Source organism: Arachis stenosperma, chromosome 2, assembly GCF_014773155.1.
Source record: "Arachis stenosperma cultivar V10309 chromosome 2, arast.V10309.gnm1.PFL2, whole genome shotgun sequence".
In the NCBI taxonomy this organism is placed as follows: domain Eukaryota; kingdom Viridiplantae; phylum Streptophyta; class Magnoliopsida; order Fabales; family Fabaceae; genus Arachis; species Arachis stenosperma.
This window is the reverse complement of record NC_080378.1, coordinates 3,252,078-3,270,263: the sequence shown is the minus strand read 5'-3', so window position 1 is coordinate 3,270,263 and position 18,186 is coordinate 3,252,078. Positions and strand designations below refer to the sequence as shown.

General features: G+C 34.7%; 3 protein-coding genes across 3 annotated transcripts; all 3 read right to left on the bottom strand.

Moving 5' to 3' along the window:
• Positions 1-18: 18 nt before the first annotated feature.
• LOC130962323 (putative disease resistance RPP13-like protein 1) lies at positions 19-6,144 on the bottom strand. Its single transcript, XM_057888540.1, has 3 exons — positions 2,359-6,144; positions 1,624-1,946; positions 19-1,528 (listed from the first exon to the last, which is right to left on the bottom strand). The coding sequence occupies exon 1, from the start codon at positions 6,037-6,039 to the stop codon at positions 3,922-3,924; it is 2,118 nt and encodes a 705-aa protein (XP_057744523.1). The 5' UTR covers positions 6,040-6,144; the 3' UTR covers positions 19-1,528; positions 1,624-1,946; positions 2,359-3,921.
• Positions 1,133-3,882, bottom strand: LOC130962372 (putative disease resistance protein At3g14460). Its single transcript, XM_057888595.1, has 6 exons — positions 2,460-3,882; positions 2,359-2,372; positions 2,098-2,112; positions 1,830-1,946; positions 1,624-1,734; positions 1,133-1,138 (listed from the first exon to the last, which is right to left on the bottom strand). Exons 1-6 carry the CDS (start codon positions 3,880-3,882, stop codon positions 1,133-1,135), a joined length of 1,686 nt encoding a protein of 561 aa, XP_057744578.1.
• A 5,732-nt stretch (positions 6,145-11,876) lies between the features above and the next one.
• Positions 11,877-12,590, bottom strand: LOC130962371 (putative disease resistance RPP13-like protein 1). The gene is made up of 2 exons (XM_057888594.1): positions 12,447-12,590; positions 11,877-12,347 (listed from the first exon to the last, which is right to left on the bottom strand). The coding sequence occupies exons 1-2, from the start codon at positions 12,588-12,590 to the stop codon at positions 11,877-11,879; spliced, it is 615 nt and encodes a 204-aa protein (XP_057744577.1).
• Between the last annotated feature and the right edge of the window lie 5,596 nt (positions 12,591-18,186).

Genomic DNA, 18,186 nt, shown 5'->3' with positions numbered 1-18,186 from the left:
AACTTACAAGCACTAATAAGTATACATGCACAACTCTTTGTACAAGGATACAAACACATCAACAAAATGAAACCAACGAAACACGAGCAAAATTTCACCAGAAAAGCAGCTGATGTTTACAAACTTTCTGGTAGTTCCACCAGGGAGCTCAGATTGCGATCACAACTCTGAATTGAAGAACTATGAGCGAAAATAATGTTATATATTTATGGTCCAGACTCCAGAGACAAGATACTTAATTTACGTTAACATTGTACAATCATTTTTTTCACTCTAAGGCATTACATGGGCACACTATGGCAGTAGTTAATAGCAGCACAAAATTAAAGAGAAGGCACAAAAATACAACACCAAAATTTAATGTGGGAAAAAATATCTCGGTGTGAGAGTCCAAAGAAACTCAGGAGAAGATAAAAAGCTTCATTATTATCCTAATCAAAGGAACAAAATAAACAACTATTTGTAAATAACCGGTAAGAGAGTACATGTTACCAAAAGCTAGTAAGAGCTATGCCTTTATTTTTAAATGCCTTTTAGGCTTGAATCTTTGGACATATCTGAATAATAATAATATGATGACAAGTTTGTAAAACTTAAATAATCAAAATTTAGCATAAGTACTATCTATCCTCTTCGTGGAATTTCTCGGCTGTAAACTATCAATCAGACTAAACGTGAAGTTTAAATCCACAAGCATGGTAGACACTTTGATATCTCCATATACAAACAACTGGAGAGAGAGAGAAAGCAGACAAAATGAAAGGTACATGGTATATTCAACCAAGGTAGACTCCAAGGCTTTATTTCCCCTACTTGTGTGCACATTTGGAATTTGGAAACGTTAAGCTACTAGTTATATAGAAGAGGAATGCTAGAAGGTCATAAGAATTTATTCTTTTTGGCCATCAGTTAGCCATCAATGTTTAAAAGTATGAGATAAAGTATGTTATTAGATTACTAGACTAGAGGAACTGGACTAAAGAAATTGAGTCGATAGTTAAGTGATGGCCAAAAACAATAAATTTTGATGGTCCCCTAGCATTTCTTTATATAGAATGCACCTCAATATAATTTATAGGAAAGATATTTGACATTGTAAAATGATCATTTATGGTGGGAAACTGGGAATAAACTAAACCTGTCAAAGGCATAATTTGGAAGCACCCAAATTTAATATAAGCACACTATGGCAATAGTTAATACCAAAAAATAATTGAAGATAAGACAGAACAACAGAACACCAGCTTTTAAGGTGGGAAAAAACCTCTCAATGTGAGATTAAAAAACCCACGGGAAGGTAAAATTTTTCACTATTTTCCAAATCAAAGCTACAAACAAGTCTCAAAACTTACAAGCACTCCAGGTAAACCAGAAAAGAATTTAACCATCCGATCATTCATTTGTTCAGGTTAATACACTAATTGTGATGTAGAGGGACTCTCCAAAAAGTGTCTGCTTGGGCCTCACACAAAGGAAATTGATCATAGCCTGCTTGATAAATACACAATGATGTATTGTTCCTTTTTAGCTTCAAAAACAGAACCGAAAGGGACAACTTTAGCTTGAGAAAAGATTGACACAAAATAATAATACCACAATGCAAAATTTTACAGAAGGACTTACATGCTCACCAAGTTGCAGTTGCCACAGAAGCTGCCTAATGCACATTTTAATGGTTGAACCCAGAAAGAAAGTAGATCCTCGACCATAGCAGTTATCTATTTCTCGATGCCCCTGGAAAATCTATTTGAGTTGGTATTCATACGAAACGATATGAGATAGAGCATCTTCAAAGATCAATGCCTCTAGATCCATCAAGTTTATGTTACCTTCAGAAAGAATTTAGCTGCAACTCTTCTTCTTGTAGCATTTGCCGGGCAAAGGACAGTGTTGAATTTGAAATAGTAACAGAAAAAGGAAGCTTTTCTCCTGCCATATTCTGCAACCTGAAGTACATTGCAGAGAGGAATAGAGTAACTATACCAACCTGAAGCTAAAACAGAAATCAGTTCTTTTGATTGAATGAAGGTAATGTAAGTATGGTTTGTTTTATATAAAGATTATGTGCTGAAATCTTAGCCATCTGGGCACTTGTACCTCGGTAGAAGCTACCTGCAGATGGTAAAAATAGTAAATTTGATTCATCCAATTGTTTAATATATCTAAAGAAATTCTCAAGTGCTGGATACACGAAAGAAGATATTGATTGTCTTTCAATTTTGATTTCATGGTAAATAATTCTTATATTCCTCTGTAAATGCAATTTTACTGAAAAATATGAGTGTTAATAAGTAGCACTTGTGTATGTGTGAATTTAATTGTGGTAGAATGTATTAACCATGAAGAGTAGAGAATTACCTGCTCAGAAATCTCTGTTTAGAAGACTTTAATGTCAGGGATGTGGGAAATTTTGGGCCAGATTAGTTGATGCTTGTTCTTGCAGTGTTCTCCCAGCAAACCACACCTTCTAAGTTCAAGTAGCAAGAGAGAGGGAGGCAGCTTTTCTCCTTCCATATTCTCCAGCTTTGAACAGTTATAAATGTATAATTGTTGAAGGGAGGTGAGGCGGAGAAGCTCGTTGCACTCCAATGTCTCCAGATTCTTGAACCTTATTATCTGAAGAGTGGTAAGGGAGGGAAGGTGAGGCAGCGAACCCACCTCTGGGTATGACTTTAGGTTGTCGCAGTAATAACCTGAAATTGTGAGATGAGTGAGGGCGTGGAAGTTGGGCATCCATGATAGATCCCTCATTTGTTGCTCGCTAATTCCCACATGAAGCTCTTTCAAGTTAGGCGGCAAATCACCCTCTGCTAACCTCCACATGTCTGAGCAACCATATATATGGAGAGACTGTAGACTTGGGAGTAGACTATTCATGTCACGTGATAATGCCTCCAACTTTGAGCACCATGTGACTTGAAGATGAGTCAAGTTAGGTGCAGCCAGTCCTTCTCCTGCTAATGACACTAATTTGTCGCACCCATGGATTATGAGACGTTGAAGAGCAGCGTGTGGTGCCTCTGTCATTGACACTGATTCCAGATTCCTACACTTTATTATCTTCAAATTCTTGAGATTGGGAAAGACATCCAACGACAAGGAGGTCAGTGAATCACAACTCTCTTCTATTTTTAGCTCTACCAAATCATACTTGTGCTGCTGTTGCTCCGGGAATTCTAGTTTACTACACTTGCAGAGTTTCAGCTTTTGCAAAGATTTGGGAAAACAATTGCCCGGAAAGGATACATGAGAGGAACACCCTGAGATGTCTATTTCTTGCAGGCAACTTAGATGGTTCATGCTCTTCATTGCCTTTAATGCAGACTCCCTCACAGATTCACATCCCGTAACTGATAAACTGTCCCCATCAAGATACATGGCCTCGGTGTGCTCATCTAAGTCGTCGCCTATATGTAGTTTGCGAACTTTGGAAACATCCGACAAGGAAGAAACGATTCTGAAGAATACCTGATTAAGCATCTCTTCCTTCAACATTGGGCAATTTCTTATTTCAAGCTCCCTAAGTTGAGGAAATGTTTCCGACTCAGATACGTGCCACACCTCCCAACATGCCATGTTATGAAATACCAAAGTCTCCAGTGAGGGAAACGGTGCAATATGCGAAGAATGATGATCTCCTTCATTCTTGTAAAACTCCTCATCAATACTCCTCAGCTGATCCAAACCTTCAATGCTTAGGGACTTTAGAGATGGCAGCTGTCCAAGTGAAGGCAACATGCAGCAATTCTTGCAAGACTTTAGAGATACACTTGTCATGTTTTGGTAGGAACAGTTCCCCAACCAATCTGGAAATATTGTACCCTTGTATCCATTGATTTTCAACTCTTTCAACCCATTCTGCGGTTGCAAGTTATCAAGCATGTCTCTTTCTTTTTGTGTACTTGAAACCAAATCATCACCTTAAGACCATTCCAAACATAATTCATCAATGTGCTTCTTGTCCATTATCTTTGCCCTCTTTGCTTCATTCACATCAACAATATTCTCCAACTTCTTAATCTCAACGGATCCATGAAGATTTACCAGCCCTCCTAACTCCTGGATTCCATTGTTTTCATGCTTGCCAACAACAAAGGAACTTAAAATGTGCAATTGATTCAATTTGCTCATTTTTCCGGGCATTTCTTCCAAAGAAGTTCGTCTAATATCAAGATGCCGCAAACTCACAAGATTATGCAAACCACTAGGCAGTGTAGCTAGCTTACGACAATAATACAATTTCAGTGTTTGCAAATTACACAAGCTGCACAAAGACTCTGGCAATGTCTTAATATCAGTCATAGAGAGGTCCAAGTAGCGCAGATGGATCAATTCTCCTATTGAATTAGGCACCACATCAAGTTTTGTAAATGATAAAACTCGCAAGTATTTAAACTTTGATGCTATGCTTTCCATGCTAAACAAATCGTTGACATACAAGAATGTCCTCAAAGATTCCAGTGTAGCAATGGAATTAAAAGTTTTTGAGACTGAAAATTTTCCAGATTTCAAATGACGAGTAAGACTCCTCAGCACCTCTTCTTCACCAAGTTCATCTAATCTACAGTAGAAATCTCCAGCAAGGAATATTGCCAAGTCATGTAAGAGATCATGCATCACAAAATAGTCATCATTATATTGATGCTCTTTAAAAAATAATCTAGAAGCTAAATCGTCAAAATATTTGCTACCAACTTCTTCTAAAGTCTCTCTTCTATTTGATACCCGTAATAGATCTTCTGCCATCCACAACAAGATTAATTCCTCTTTCTTAAATTTATAATCTTTGGGAAACAATGAACAATAAACAAAACAACGTTTCAAATATGGAGGGAGATGATAGTAGCTTATTAATAATGCTGGGATTATCTTACTGTCATTCGTAGAAAACTCCCAAATATCACTCTTTAATATTTCCCCCCACTCCTCAGCTTCATGGTTTCTGCACAAGGAACCAAGTGTTTCTGCTGCTAATGGCAGACCATCACACTTCTTAGCTATTTTTTTGCCTATTTCTTCAAGTGCAGGGCTCCCATTTGATTCTGGAAAAGATGCACTAGATGCAAACACCGACCAACATTGATCTTCTGACAACGTGTTGAGGATGAGAGGTTGATAATTTGTTTGAGCAACTAAACCAACATTTTCCTTACGAGTAGTGAGAAGAATAGTACTTCCCTTAGCCCCGTATTGAAAAGGGGTTATAAAATTTCTCCATTGATGTTGATCATTACTCCAAACATCATCAAGAACAATAAAGAACTTCTTATTGGACAATTCTTCTTTCAAAGCATTTTGAAGTGAATTGAAATCGTCGAGACTACAAGTACCTCCATGGATCTGCTTTATGACATTCCTTGTAGTCTCAACAACATCGAACTTCTCCGAAACGCAAACCCATGCTTTCTTATGAAATCCCTCCATCAACTCTGCATTGTTGTACAGCCATTGGGCTAAAGTTGTTTTACCAACCCCACCAATGCCAACAATAGAGATCACAGAGAGGTGATGCTCATTGTTGTCATTCAGCATCTGGACTAAGGCCTTCTGGTCATCCTCCCTGCCATACACATTCCCTCTTGCAAGAGAAGTGGATGGAACTCTCCATGAGGAGCTACCAGTGGGAATCTTTTCAAGGCCAAGGCTTTCTTTGCATCGCTCAAGATCTTCAATGGTTCTAACCACCTCTTCTATCTCATTGACCATCTGCCTTTCTTCAAAATTGAGGAAGCTAGGCAAGAAAGTTCCTACCTTCTTCTGAGTTGCAGCTTTGATGCAGAAACGGTCCAGCAAGTCATCAGCCTTGTAGACAGCATCCCTCAGATCATCCAGCCACTTCTTCACCAATTGGTTACCAAACTGCTTCTGCTCAGCATCAGCAACCAGAGCTTCAGCAGCCAAGAGAGCAGTCTTCAGCCTTCTCACCAACTCAGGGCCAAGCTTCTTCCCCACCACCAAGTTGTAAGTCTCAGCTGAAATGAACCTCTCCAGGAGAACAGTGATGAAACCAGACAGAAAAGCTTCACCCACTTTGTTCATGGTGATCTCAAGGAAAAGTAAGAGTATTCTGCAGATTAGAATGAGAGTAACAATGCTCACAAGTTTGTAACTGAACTCAGGAATTGGAGTCTCAAAAGTGTAAAGTAAGACTGAAAGCGAATGTGTTCATGACTCATCACATCACGCGGTATCAGTCTCCGAGATAACTATAAAAAATTCAGTATAAGTGGATTGCTTAGCTGGCTTTGCACTAACTCCATTTGTTAATTCTTGTTTAAAAGAAAAAAGATGTAACACATTGTTTAATAGCAAGGTATTAGTGGTCTTTGTGGAAATTATATAAAACGAATAAATGACCATTTGTACCCAAAGATGAAAACGCTGACATATGTATCCACATTAAATCGAAACTAAACTTGTACTCACGGAAGATGCCCTCCGTGTGACAAAAGTACCTGTCTTTGGAGGGTTGGAGTGCCACGTAGGACATCTTCCGTGGGTACAAGTTTAGTTTCGATCTAGTGTGGGTACATATGTCAACGTTTTTATCTTTCATGGGTATAAAAGGTCATTTATTCAAACAAAATATAAAACTAAAGAGCATGTAACTGCACATCAATATTCAACATTTTCATAATGACATCGTTATCTTTGAATCTTAAATTTCCTTTGAAAAAAACAAAAGAAAAGTGGTATTTGTCATCACAAAAACCAAACACAGTTAACAACAAGACATGATAACTTAGAAACTTCATAGCAAGGGTCCAGGGGAGAGCTTAATTGGCTTTGCTCTAACTTTTTCATTTTTTTAATTCTTTTCTTGAAATTGGTATTGTTTCCGTGTCACCAACGGACACTGCTACTCTTTGAGGAAACTATAATAAACTTTGGGCACCATATTTTTTGTATGGATATAACAATAATGCATGTTAGTAGTCTTATTTTAATAATTTGTACAGTGATAATATATTAGTTTATTGTTTCAAAAACAAAGGGAAAAGAATGCAGTTACATCAACGCAATAACACATTTAATCTGCTCCAGAAATAATGTTTATCATCATACAACATAATAACTAATAAACTAACAGCAATAATCATATTCAGTACATAGGTTGATTTTGCAACAACTTCGTCATACATAATCTCTTCTACACTGAGCAGATGGTCACCTAAATCCATCAAGAAGATGAAATTGCCAAACTTCACCCTAAAAGCAGCTGCTGTTCATGATTTCTGTGGATCCAAGTGTTGTCTGTTTTCAGAATCTTTGACCTTCTCTGCTCAATCTTCAATGTATCTCCTGCAGGACTCAGAGGTTACACAAATACACAAAGTAAAAAGATTTCAAGACTAAGTGTTTGTCATCACAAAAGCCAAGCACACACTTATCATTCTACAAACTTTGTTTTCTTTTGTGAGAATGCATAATAATGCAGTTATGTAAACATCTCATGAACACAATGTTGGATCATTCTTTAATTATGTCCCCAAAGATCAAATATTTTATGACAAACTGCACATATCAGTATGTGAACATCTCATGAACACAATGTTGGATCATTCTTTAATTATGTCCCCAAAAATCAAATATTTTATGACAAACTGCACATATCAGGATAACTAGACCATCGACTAAATTTATTGTATGCCTATATTTTATTTTAAAAAAATAATAGAAAAAGAAAAAAAGAAAGAAATTTACCATTAAGTGAAGTTGATAGAAATGAAATAGTTGTCTCTCCATCTCATGAACTTCATGTGACTGCACAAGTATGTCTTTAGGTATACATGTATCATGGTAATACATTATGCTATGAGGTTATAATAATATTGGTAGTGAGGTTAAAATGTTGGCATGGAACTATAAATTTTCTGTCTTCAAGATTACTTCTAAGAAAAGAAGTTGATGAATATATTATAATGGATAAAGCAGAATTTGATGGTTTCAGTGGCTAAGAGAAGGGGGGTTGAATCTTAGCCCCTTTTTGCTTGATAACACTTGCTGACTTGTTTGACCAATTCAGGAAACTTTTAGTCTTTTTATCTCATCACTGCACACGAGAATTTTTCTTTTGTCTCGTCCCTAGCCATGAGACTTTTCTTTTTGTCTCGTCACTTGGCACGAGATATTTTTTATTTTTGCTCCTGTGTAGTAGAAACAGAAATGGAGTAGAGAGGAGAGGAAGATTACACCCAGATATATCCTGGTTCAGCTGCTAAGTGCAGTGCAGCCTACATCCAGTCTCCATCACAAACATGATGGAATTTCACTATAATTAATCTGATTACAACCTGTAAAGTGCTAACCCAATTTACAAGGGGATTCCCACAGAATCATGAAACACAACATAGATGAACAAAGGAACTCTAAGACATCTATGGCTTTTTCTTTTAATTTTGCACTATCTGCCTTTTTCCGCTCTATGACTTTTTCATACAAACCTCACTGTTTGTCTTTTTCCATGAGACTCAAGACATGACAAAATTAAACAGAAAAATACTAAACAGAATACATTGAAGGAGAAGAGAAATCTATTAGCTTAGGTAGCTCTGAGAACTCTGTGCCTTGCACTCTCAAATTTTCTCCTTGCTCCAAACAGTGGCTGTTCTCTCTTTTTAAAGAAGAGGGAAGCCTCCACTATTGAAGCCAAAAACCAAGCCAAGTTCTTCTTCCTTCAAGAAATAGAACCGGTTCGGCCACATAGAGAGAGAAGAGATAACCATGCAAAATCCAACATGCAATTACCTCTAGTCCTTTCTTGATCATCACTCTTCATCAATCCGAACTCTCCATCCTTGGCTTGCTCTCCAAGATGGATTTCTGGCCCTTGATGCTTCATGATGATGATGACTTCATCTGCTTCAATCTCTGCCTCTACCATCACTTTGCCACTCTAGCTACTTCCTGTGGTGGTTGAGCAGAATCAAAGACAAGCCATGCTTCAAGAATCTCCTCCTTGCTAGCCGAATCTTCATTCTCCATTTTTGGTATGGAGAGGCTAAGATATCATCACCATATCTTACCATATGTGATAAGAATCTCAGCCACTATATTTTTTTATGTTTTCTTGCCATCATTAGCTTGATGGTCTTGATGCATGCAACTCCTTCTTTCTTTTGGTAGCTAAACATAGCTTCCATTGTTTCCTGGACAATGACCGAAGAAGAAGAAAGAAAGAGATAAGAGAGAATAAACACACTTGAAAGAAAAGTAATTGAATAAGTTAATCAATATTACAAAGTTGCTTTTACTTCTCTTAGAGTGACGTGTAGCAATGATGCCTTCAATCAAATCAATGTCAAATTCTCTCTCATGTTTCCAATGCATGTAATAACTTCATTTTAACAAAATTTAAATTCCACTAGAAATGGATTCCGTTGGAAGCTAGAAGCCATGTATTAACTTTCTCTTCATCTTGGTTTCGGAACAAGTTTAGAAACATTTATCAAAAATAAGATTGGGCTTGGTATCAACAATGGATAAAACTAGCCCAAATATTTCAGCCATGAGCAAATGATAACATTTGCTTTTCTGATGAATTTTTAGATCAAACATTGGGTCACTCATCATGGATCATAGTTGGGCTCTGGAGGAATGAAGTTTATTCTGGCCCAATCAGTCAAAACATAGTTTCAGCCACTATGGTTACAATAATTTAACATCTAGGCTGAATAAAAATTATTTCAATGGGCTTGCTTTAATATTAATTTGTTCGGTCCAATTAGGAATCTGCACAGCAAAAAAATTATTACAATTAACATACTTTAATCAGAATAAATTAATAATTTTGCTATTAATAATGTTTGATCATCATCAATTTAGTTTAGAGTTTTTCAAACTCATCATAATTGATGGATAATTGTTGAATATATTATGATAGATAAAGCAGAATTAGGGGCAAATGAATCGTGATGATTATTTCATTATTGTGTATCTCTAACAAGTATACAACTCTCTTCTGGGTCTCGTGTATATTTTACTGTTTTGTTGACAAGATTCTCTTTTCAACGACTTATTAGTAGTCTATATACAAACAGGAACAAACATCTTGATGGTTTTTTGATCTAATCTATCTTGCCTTTTCAATTCATATTCTTCACTAAGTCATGATAGCCTTTTGTTGTTACAGAAAGATTTATACAAAGAAATCAAAATACTGGAAGACTAGAAGACATTTTAGCTAACCTAAGATAAAAATAAAGATTTTCAATATAAGCTTTGTGAGGGAGAAAAAGAGAATGATCCAAGAATGAAGAATAGGAGATCTAAACAATCTTCTGTCTTAAATGCTGATGAGGCCACCCCATACGCATTTTAATGGTTTTGCAACACAACTTTAAAAGTTGATCCTAGATCATATTTAAAAGTTGATCCTAGATCATAGTAGTAATCTCGATCCCAGGAAAATCTGCTTCAGTTGGAATCCATAAGAAATGCTATGACATAAAGCATTGTAAAATATAAATACCCATGTGGTAGTAGGGGTGTCAAAAATCCCCAGCAGGCGGGGATCCCCGCGGGGACCGCCCCGAATAGGGCCCCAATGGTGGGGAATTTTCCCCGTGGGGATGGGGATGGGAGCAAAATTCCCCCGAGACAGGCGTGGGGACCCGAATGGGGATCCCCGCCCCATCCCCGACAATTCCCCGAATATTTAAAATTTCTTAAATAACCTTACTTTATTTATAATATAAGAGTTTTTTAGTAATTTCACCAATTAAAAAATCCTAACCCTATTATTCAGTCTTCCCTACTCACTATGTTGTTTGCTGCGCCATCTACTCTCTATTCCCAGTCCCAACTCTCTTCCATCTCCACTTTGTTCAAACTTCAAAACTCCCACAGCACCATACGTTGTTCTCTCCCACAGCCCGAACTCTCTCCAGTTTCTACTTGATGTTAAAGACTATATCTTATTATTTTTTTTAGAATGGAAATTGTATTTTAAGATTTTATTTTATGGACTATAATTTACTATGTTGTATTTGTGAACTTATAATCTTGGATAAGATATGTTTGTGTGTTTGTAATAGTATTTTCTAGTTTTTTTTTATTTTTTTTTGATATTTTTTATTATAATTTTTATATGAATATTAAACATAAGGGGATGGGGAATGGGGCCCCGCGGGGAATACGGGGAACGTGGGGAATGGGGATGGGGATAATTATCCCCCACGGCGGGGATCGGGGCGGGGATGGGGATTAATTCTGGGGGCGGGGATGGGGAGCAGGGAGGCATCCCCCGCCCCGCCCCGCCCCATTGACATCCCTATGTGGTAGCATGTATTTTATAGTTTACCTTCACAGAGAGTTTACTTGCAAGTTAGTTGTTGAACACAAAACTCAAGTTCTTCTACCTGAAATGATAAGAGAGATATGCTCATCTAAAATCTAGGTGTTACCAAAAATCCAAAAGGAACATTCAAATTAAAATGATGTATTATTAGTAAATAAATAATCAAACAATTCATTTATTTCTTGTTGAATGCCACGTAATTGCATGTATCCATCAATAGAAAAGAATTGGAGTGCAGTAAATTTGAGCCTATGGTTTGATAACATATGATGTGGATTCCTTTTACAGAATCTTTTAACACCACAACTCAATAATAGCATGATCATAAAATTGTAAATTTAAATTATGAATTTAGTAAAAGTATGATCTTGTACCTCAGTACAAGCTGGTTGATTGATGATCTTTTAACACATACTTTATCTCACACTTTTAAACATTAATGGTTAATTGATAGCCAAAAACAATAAATTCTGATGGTCCTTTAACATTCCTCGTATAGTAAAACTATATGAAAAGTTGAAAACTAGTCAATTACCTACCTTATCAGAATCCATTCATCATATGTCTCTTCTCTGACTTAAATAGTGGGGATGTAGGAAATTTTGGGCCAAATTTGTTCATGCTTCTTCTTGCAATGTTCTGCAAGCAAAGGACATTTTTTAATTTGAAGCTGTAATAAAGAGGAAGGCAGCTTCTCCCCTGCCATATTCTCCAACTTGGGACAATCTTCAACTACTTTCAAGGTAGTGTGCGGTTGCAAGCTGTCCAGTATATCTCTTTCTGTTTGAGTGTTTGAAACCATATCATCACCTGAAGACCATTCTAAGGCTAACTGCTCAAGGTGCTTCTTCTCTATTATCCTTGCACTCCTTGCATCTTTCACATCAACAACATTCTCCAATTTCTTAATCTCAAGTGATCCATGAAGATTTAAAAGACGTCCTAACTCTTTGATTCCATTGTCTTCTTGCTTACCTACAGGAAAGAGGTTTAAAATGTGTAATTCTTCAATTTGCTCATTTCCCTTGGCATTTCTCTCAAACAAGTTCTGCGAAGATCAAGATGCCGCAAATTCACAAGATTATGCATGTCATTGGGTAACATGAACACCCAGCAAGCTTCAATGTTTGTAGATTGTACAAGTTACAAACGATTTCAGCAATATCCTTATACTTGTTTCAGAAAGATCCAAGTAACGAAGGAAGGTCAATTCACCTATTGAATCAGGCAATGTATCAAGCCCTTTGAATGAATGAAATGACAAAACTCTCAAGTGTTTAAGCTTTGACATTATGATGCATGTTACCTCATCAGTCTTGGCCTATAATATTCTTTGTAACCTCAGTAATATTAAACTCTTCTGATACGCAAATTTCTTTAACATGAAATCCGTCCATCAAGTCCTTATTATTAAAAATCCATTGTGAAAGCTAAGGAAAGCTCCACCAACAAGTGCACCAGCCATGATATGATCTCAACAACAACAGCAAAGTCAATGGATTTTCAGAAAAGATAAGAGAACAATGGTTGTTTCCTGAATCAATGTGATGAGGAGCGAGATGTCACTGTCAAAGATTCCTTAGCAGCAAGACTATGGTCATCACGTGGTAACTGTCTCCGAGGTAACTTAAAATAATTCATAGCAGCGGAGTTGCTAGCTGCCTTTGCTCTAACTATTCATTTTTTTAATTCTTCTTTGAAACATGCAACTGATTATTAGATAGAAACTAGAGTGAGACCCGCACATTGATAAGATAGATTACTTATATTATAAATAGATTTTAATAAATGTTATATTAAAAATATTTTAGAAAACATATTATAAATAGATTTTGAATTTTTTTTAAAAAGACATAAATTATTTATATTAGAGTTATATAAAACTGTATTTTCATTTTTTTTCATTTTTCGATTTGCATTAATTGCTACACTTTGTCTTTTTTTGTATTTTCTTTTTGTAAATAATTAAAAAAAATGAATGAGAATGAAAAACACATAAAAATGTTAAATTAAATTAAATTTAAGAAATTTTTTACAATTAGTATGAGAGATTAAGAAATGAAGAGTAATAAGAGTCTTAATATGTATAAGTTATAGAATTTGAATATTTGTAACTGAAATTTTTTATAATAATTATTATCATGACACTTTTAATGTATGTTTATTGCACTTAATTAGTACTTGATGTTTCAATTGAATAATAATAGATAAGAGTTTTTTGTTTTAATTTTTTTAAAACATTTTACTAAATAGTGATTTGTTGTTTCTTATCTTTTGCCAAGTCATTAGAATTGCTGATGTGGCATCATCAGCAAAGAAATGATGGCTCAGCTTTTATATATTATAAAAATGTTAAATTAAATTTAAGAAATTTTTGACAATTAGTATGAGAGATTAAGAAATGAAGAGTAGTAAGAGTCTTAATATGTATAAGTTGTAGAATTTGAATATTTGTAACTGAAATTTTTTATAATAATTATTATTATGACACTTTTAATGTATATTTATTGCATTTAATTAGTACTTGAATAATAATAGATAAGAGTTTTTGTTTTAATTTTTTTAAAACATTTTACTAAATAATGATTGGTTGATGTGAGACCCGCGCAATGCATGGAGAGATAGATTATTTATACTATATAGTGTATTTTAATAAATGTTATATTAAAATATGTTAGGCTGCGTTTGTTTACAGAGACAGGACACTGAGACAGGGACACTGAGACACAAAATCGTGTTTGGCAGAGGAGACATGGACAGAGACAATGTGTCTAGAGACACTGAATTAGTGTATTTTGTGTCCATCCAGACAGAAAGGACACGAAGACACTAACAACAGACACAACTTATTTTTTATTTTTTCTTTCATTATTCTTGTTAATTTTTTATAATTATATTTTTATTATTATATTTTTCATCTTAAATTTTTTGAATGAAAAAAATGAGAATAAATTGAATTTTCATAATTTGTTCTAGTTTATCATCAAACAGAATACAAGAACACAAAATTTTGTATCTCTGTCCATCAGTGTCTTGTCCTATCCTGTTCTCAGTGTCTTATTCTGTCCTGTTCTTATAAACAAATGCAGCCTTAGAGAACATATTATAAATAGATTTTGAATTTATTTATTTTAAAAAAAGACATAAATTATTTATATTAGAGTTATATAAAATTGCATTTTTATTTTTTTTCCATTTTTTGTTTTGCATTAATGGCTACACTTTCTCCTTTTTTTATGTTTTTTGTCTGTTTGTAAATAAAAATGTTATATTAAATTTAAGAATTTTACCATTCATAATCTAATATATAAAAATAAAAGTTCTCTTACTTGATATTGACGAATAGTAATATTTCTCTCTTTTTCAACCAAAATCATGTGTATTCCTAAGAAGGATCGGACGATGAATGTATTACATCATCAGATTTGGTTACAACTTACAAGTTACAACCTAAGAAAGGATATATATATATATATATATATATATATATATATATATATATATATATATATATATATATATATATTTTGTTGATAATAAAACTCTACAAATACATACATTTATATTTCATCTTTGATTACAAATATTGCTGCATGAGTCACGACCAACGTAATAATACGGTTTTCTACATTTTTAAATTAGAGAAATAATAATTATAGTGACACTAATATCTCAACCATCAATCTTGGAAATATGCAAGCCATATCCAAGTCATCCAATAAATATTTCTAAAACAATAGGGAAAAAAATGCAGTTACATCAAGGCAATGACACACATTTAATCTGCTCCAAAAATAATGTTATCATCATACAACATAATAACTAATAACGTTGAACTTAGAGGTACAAATCCATCAAGCAGTTGAAGGCAAAAATCCCAACTTACTCTTCTAGTTCTTGCTGATGATAAGGATAGACACGGTGCAATATGGAGAAAATATTCAGTTTAGTCCCTAAAGTTACACTCGAGCCTCAATTTAGTCCTTGAAGTTTTAATTGCCTTAATTTAGTCCCTAAACTTTTTAATTGACTCTGTGACGGAAACCACCGCAGGGACTACCATGATTAAAATTTGAAAAGTTTAAGGACTAAATTGAGGTAATTGAAACTTCAAAGACTAAATTGAGACTCGAGTATAACTTCAAGGACCAAACTAAGTATTTTCTCGTGCAATATGTCACCAAAATTCAGATAGCATGTTGTTTGGACACAGATACATCTCTGTTTACAAACAAGGTAGAAATAGTTATTATTACAGAACACTTTCTCTTAGTATTAGAAATAGTTTATTCTAGGCATCTACAATTAATTTTATCTAATGAATCAATCTACGGTTAAAAAGTAGATTGGCTTCGGGCAGGAAGTAAATCTATCTTGGTAAAAAGTTTATTTTCGTTTTTGTGCATCAAAGAAGAAGATAGCATCTGAGTCTCAAGTAGATAGAAGCAAAAATGGAATGCTTGAAACTGTCCAAGGTCAGAAGCTCATCAACGATCAGAATCCATTCTTGGGGCAAAAGTCAAGATCAATGGCCAAGATGTAAGAAGCTTGAAGAAAAAGGGTGAGAGTGATGAGGTAAGCTTGCATGCATCAGCCTCGGTTTTCTCAACCTTTTCTGATAAAGCCGCTGCTACTCTTTGGTAGCAGAAGAAGTTGTTGGGTTAGGGTTTCAACTTTGGAAGCTTCCCCTTCTATATTAAGAGTGAACGGCCAAAGATTGAGATAAAATAGTGTAAGTGAAAAGCACAGAATTCTCATAGTTACCCTGAAGCTCCCTGAGTTCTTCTCCTTCAATGATGTTCATTTTGTTTTCTTTTTCTTAGTTTTGTCTATTTGAGTCTCATGGTAAAAATAGAAAACATGGTGAAGTTTGTAAGAAAAAAACCTGTGAGAGAAAAAAAAGCAGTGATCAAAATTAGAGAAAAAGCAATAGATGTCTCAGAATTTCTTTGTACATCTGTATGTTGTATTTCATGATCATGTGAGAATTCTCTTACAAGTTGGATTAGCACTTTACTGTTGAAAACTTGGTTTCAGTCCAAGTCAAATTCAGATTCGGGTTAGAATTTGGATTTGTCCAGATAAGATTGGGTAGATCCTAGAAAAAGAATTGGTGTTTGTAATCTGTTAAAGATAGTGAAATTCTGTCACTGTTGTGATGGAGACTGGATGTAGGCTGCATTACACTTAGCAGCTGAATCAGGATATATCTTGGTGTGATTCTCTCTTCTCTACTTCTTTTCTGTTTCTGGCTCTCAGGAGACAAAACAAAAATGTCTCTTAACTTGTTACGAGACAAAAAGTAAAAATATCTCCTCAAGTTCGTTGAAAGAACAAAAACAATACTCTGCGAAAAAGGAGGCTAAGATTCAACCCCTTCTCTTAGCCACTGATTACTATCAAAATTAATTCGCATGAATGTCCTCAAATATTCAATGGCACCAAAATTTCCTTGAGATCAGATGACTCAAGCTTTCAAAGGACAAATGACGAGTCAAAGTAGTCATAGCTTCTACATTACCCAGCTCTAATCTACAATAGAAATCTCCAGCAAGAAAAATTGCTAAGTCATGTAACAAGTCATGCATCTTATAAAAATGATCATGTTGCTAAGTCATGTAACAGGTCATCAAAGCACTCCCGACCAACTTCTTCTAAAGTTTCTCCTTTCGAGTGGCGGCTTTCATGAGGACAACGTTCAGCAAGTCATCAGCAATGTAAACAGCATCCCTCAGACAGTTGAGCCACTCCTTCACAGATGGGTTGTCCAGTTGCTTGTACTCAGCATCACCAACCAGAGCTTCAGCAGCATGCAGAGAAATCTTCGGCCTCTCAACCAAGTCAGAGCCAAGCTTCTTGCCCAAGACCAGGTTGACCGAATCTTTTGTAAGGAATCTGCCAAAACAACGTTAATGAAGCCAGAAAGAAAAGCTCCACCAATAAGTGCACCAGCCATGATATGATCTCAACAACAACCGCCCAAAATGAATGGATTTTCAGAAAAGATAAGAGAACAAAGATTGCAGGGTAGAGTGGACAATGAACACGGGAATTTTCTCAAACAAGTGTATAAGGAGGTGTGTATACTCTATACTGTATAGTATTGGTCTCCGAAAATTCACAGCAGTTTAATTCTTTTTTAATTGGCTTTGCTCTAAGTCTTCTTTTTTAATTCTTTCTTTGCAAGTTTTATGTTTTCGTGTTTTTGTGGATAACTGGATACTAATAATATACTATAGGAAGGTTTATCTTCCCGTGTAAGAATGTGAAGGTTTTCTGTTCCAATCATTTTAGCAGTATAGATTTAATATAGGAAATTAATCAGTAGAGATTTAATATAGGAAATTAGATTAAGATTCGCATGATGTGCAAAGAGTTAAATTAATTATACTATATAGTATCTATTCTTAATATATAAAAGTAGATGCATAAGTTTACCTATATTACTTGTAAGACATCTTTCTCCTCCTACTAATACCATGTTAACAACATTGCTTACTTGGCAAAATTTTAGAATCAACCACTCAAGTTTTGTCAAATCAACTATTATTTCCAAATCAGTAAAAAATAAAATATATAAAAAATATATAAATAATAGAAATATATGCAAATTAGGCTGCAAAATTACCAATGACAATAATTAAAAATTAATAGTATCTAACCAAATTTGTAACCTAAAAGAATCAATATCCCTATATTTATTATATTTTACCGTTATAAACATTACAATAAAATTATAATCCCAATAATTAGTTTATTAATTTTTATAAATAACTCATTAAATCTATTCTCTATTCTTAATACATAAAAAGTAAATGGATAAGTTTACCCACATTATTTTTAAGACATCTTGCTCTTCCTACTAATGTCATGTCAGCAATATTGCT

Bases quoted from the DNA above. Each gene is read 5' to 3' on its own strand.
- LOC130962371 (XM_057888594.1), bottom strand. From the start codon at position 12,590: ATGTCAAAGCTTAAACACTTGAGAGTTTTGTCATTTCATTCATTCAAA. The intron at 12,348-12,446 runs GTAACTTGTACA...TGATCTTCGCAG, and splicing joins GGATATTGCTGAAATCGTTT to AACTTGTTTGAGAGAAATGC.
- LOC130962323 (XM_057888540.1), bottom strand. From the start codon at position 6,039: ATGAACAAAGTGGGTGAAGCTTTTCTGTCTGGTTTCATCACTGTTCTC.
- LOC130962372 (XM_057888595.1), bottom strand. From the start codon at position 3,882: ATGCTTGATAACTTGCAACCGCAGAATGGGTTGAAAGAGTTGAAAATC. The intron at 1,735-1,829 runs GTAACATAAACT...TAGATTTTCCAG, and splicing joins CAGCTAAATTCTTTCTGAAG to GGGCATCGAGAAATAGATAA.